This window comes from Arachis duranensis, chromosome 3 (genome assembly GCF_000817695.3).
Source record: "Arachis duranensis cultivar V14167 chromosome 3, aradu.V14167.gnm2.J7QH, whole genome shotgun sequence".
Lineage (NCBI taxonomy): Eukaryota > Viridiplantae > Streptophyta > Magnoliopsida > Fabales > Fabaceae > Arachis > Arachis duranensis.
The window spans coordinates 119,439,261-119,442,421 of NC_029774.3; the positions used below are offsets into that span (position 1 = coordinate 119,439,261).

Here is a 3,161-nt window from a genome sequence, read left to right on the forward strand (position 1 = left end):
CAAAACGGATTTATATGTAAACCGTGGCAACCCACCACGGTTTCTAATTATGCATAAACCGTGGGAGGTCACCACGGATTATGAGCAAATTTTTGTAGAGGAAAACCGTGGTAGGTCACCACGGTTTATGAAGGAAATTTGGCAAGCATAAACCGTGGGGAGTTACCACGGTTTATGTAGAGTAATGGGCAAAAAACGTGGTGGGTTGCCACGGTTTACTATGACGGAAAATCTATATATATTTGGGTGATTCAAGAACCAGAAGAGATCATTCTCACAATGGCTAGTGAGGAAGAGAGCTTTCTTGCTCTGGTGCATTGCTCTGGAAAAATTAAAAAAAACAAAAGCCAAGGTGTGAAGTTCACCGACAGAGAACCACTAAGTATTTTTATCAGTTCGTCTATGAGTTTGTCGGACTTGAAGAACAGCATCTTGGAGAAGCTTGGCGTGTTGGGTTGCAAGTGGGTGAAGAAACTATTCTACAAGATTCCCATGGCGGTTGTCTCGACGGTGTTCAGTATGAAACCTTTGCGGTTAAGTCTGATGAAGATATTAGGGTTCTGTTCTACTGTGTAAGGAGTTTTCCGGAGATCAGAATCCATGAGTTGTTCGCGAAGTTGGAGGTTGGTGTCGATAGTTCTGGGGCATCCGCTCCAGTTCCTTGCGTAGCTTCCGCGGGTGGTGCATCTAGTTCGATGCCTGCGGTCAGACCGCATCTTCCGCCGGTTCAATCACCTTCTTTTGCGGCTGACTTAGAACAAACGGAGGTTGTTGGTTCTGTCCCTTTGGAGCATGCAGCAGTCATTGAGCCTCCCAACGTTGTGGTCACCGGTGGTGGCCTCGTGCCTTATCTCGAAGACTTTGGTGGACCTGATCAAGTAGAGAATCGAAGACTTTGGTGGACCTGATCATATAGAGAATGCAATGCGTGACGATGAATCTGAAGAGGAGCCTGTTGATATCGATGGTGACAGCGACGAAAACACAGGCGGCGATCCAGATGCGCAACATCGGCCTTCGAGTTCTGCTTCTCATCAATACCCTCCACACTTCTCGACACTAAACTTGGAAGCTCTTGGTCAACAGGAAGACAGTGGTAACAGAGTGGGTAGATCTTCTACAGAATTTGAGATTGGGCAATCGTTCCAGAGTAAAGAAGAAGTTGTGCTCAGTGTGAAGGACTATAGCATCCGGCGAGGTGTTGAGTACAGAGTCATCGAATCGGATCATTTGAAGTATCATGGAAAATGCAAGGAATTCGGCAAGGGTTGCACTTGGTTGATTCGAGTAGCGCTTCGTGCACGAAAGGGAACTTGGGAGGTCAGGAGGTACAACGGGCCACACACGTGCCTCGCAACTTCTATTTCAAGTGATCACCGTCAGCTGGATTATAACGTTATATGTGCGAGGATTCTTCCTATGGTTAGGGCGGATGCTGCGGTTACGGTAAAGGTACTTCAACAAGCGACAGAAGCTGATTACGGTTTCAGGCCTAGTTACAGGAAGGTCTGGTTGGCTAAGCAGAAGGCAGTGGCACAAATATATGGAGATTGGGAAGAGTCTTACGCGGAGTTGCCCCGTTGGATGCTAGGGATCCAGGCAACAATGCCGGGAACAATCACGGTGCTGAAGACGTCTCCGGTTCAGATTGGTGGTGCGGTTGATGAGTCGACGGTGTACTTTCACCGACTTTTCTGGACATTTCCACCCTGTATCGAGGCATTCCGGCATTGCAAGCCACTCGTCAGTATTGATGGTACCCACTTGTATGGGAAGTATGGAGGGACGCTCCTGTTGGCGATAGCTCAGGACGGAAACTCCAACATCCTGCCGATAGCATTCGCCCTTGTAGAGGGGGAAAATGCAGAGTCGTGGTCATTCTTCTTGTCCAACCTCCGAGAGCATGTGACTCCTCAGGAGGGTATCCTAGTTATCTCAGATAGGCATAATGGGATCAAGGCGGCCCTTGAGGCACCTGAGACTGGATGGCTGCCTCCTTGTGCTTTCCGGGCCTACTGTATAAGGCATGTGGCAGCGAATTTCGCCCTAACGTTCAAAGGTAAGGACTCAAGGAGGTTACTGGTCAATGCTGCCTACGCCAAGACTGAGGGTGAGTTTTACTACTGGTTCGACATCATGCGGACTGAGAATCCAGCAATGTGTGACTGGGCCAACCGTATGGCGTATGACAAATGGACCCAACATGAGGATGCTGGTCGACGGTTCGGGCACATGACCACAAACATCAGTGAATGTGTGAACTCCGTGCTAAAGGGTACTCGCAACCTCCCGGTTACATCGTTGGTTAAGTCAACCTACGGGAGGCTTGCTCAGCTATTTGTGGTCCGGGGACAGACAGCAGAGGCACAACTCGGATCCGGCCATGAATTCTGTCAGGCATTGGTCAAGGCTATTGAGCGGAACCTTAGAGACTCACTATTGATCGGAACCTTAGAGACTCCAGGTGCTTTACTGTGACATTATACGACAGGCATCAGTCCGAGTACACCGTGGCTGAGACAACACCAACGGGGACGTTCTCTCTTGGTAGCTATAGAGTTTCCCTTAAAGATCACCGATGCGACTGTGGGCACTTCCAGGCGCTGCATTATCCATGTTGCCACGCCATTGCCTGTTGCGCCTACTCCCGGCTAAACTGGGCGTCATATGTTCACGAAGTGTATCGTATGACTAAGGTGTTCAACGTTTACAAGCAGGGGTTTCTCCCACCTATTCCTGAAGGCCTGTGGCCTCCATATGGTGGCCCAACCATTATTCCTGACCCTAATCTGCGGCGTGCAAAGGAAGGTCGTCTAAAGGCAAGCAGGATTCGTGGAAGCATGGATCAGTCTCAACAGAATCAGCCGAAGCGTTGTGGGTTATGCCGTCAGCCTGGGCATACGCGAAGGAACTGTCACCAGCGATCACAAAGTGGTGGAGGGGATGCGTAGATCTCATGTTGTGTAACACCGTTCTATGCTGTCTCATTTGTTTCTTGCTCTAAATAATGTTAGTAATGCGTTTAGGGTTAAGTATGTCACTTTCAACGTGTTTCATCAACAACGAAATCTCAGTATAATAAACTCGTTTTATTTTATCAGTTTCATTAAACACTTTAGATATCTTTAATAATGTGCATTATAATGTAAACCATACAGGAA

The 3,161-nt window shown here is 48.3% G+C and overlaps 1 protein-coding gene across 1 annotated transcript; it reads left to right on the forward strand.

Annotated features, from left to right (window-relative positions):
- Positions 1–924: 924 nt before the first annotated feature.
- Positions 925–2,478, forward strand: LOC107480584 (uncharacterized). Its single transcript, XM_016100739.1, has one exon. The coding sequence runs from the start codon at positions 925–927 to the stop codon at positions 2,476–2,478; it is 1,554 nt and encodes a 517-aa protein (XP_015956225.1).
- Positions 2,479–3,161: the final 683 nt, after the last annotated feature.

Coding starts and splice junctions, on each gene's coding strand:
- LOC107480584 (XM_016100739.1), top strand. CDS start 925: ATGCGTGACGATGAATCTGAAGAGGAGCCTGTTGATATCGATGGTGAC.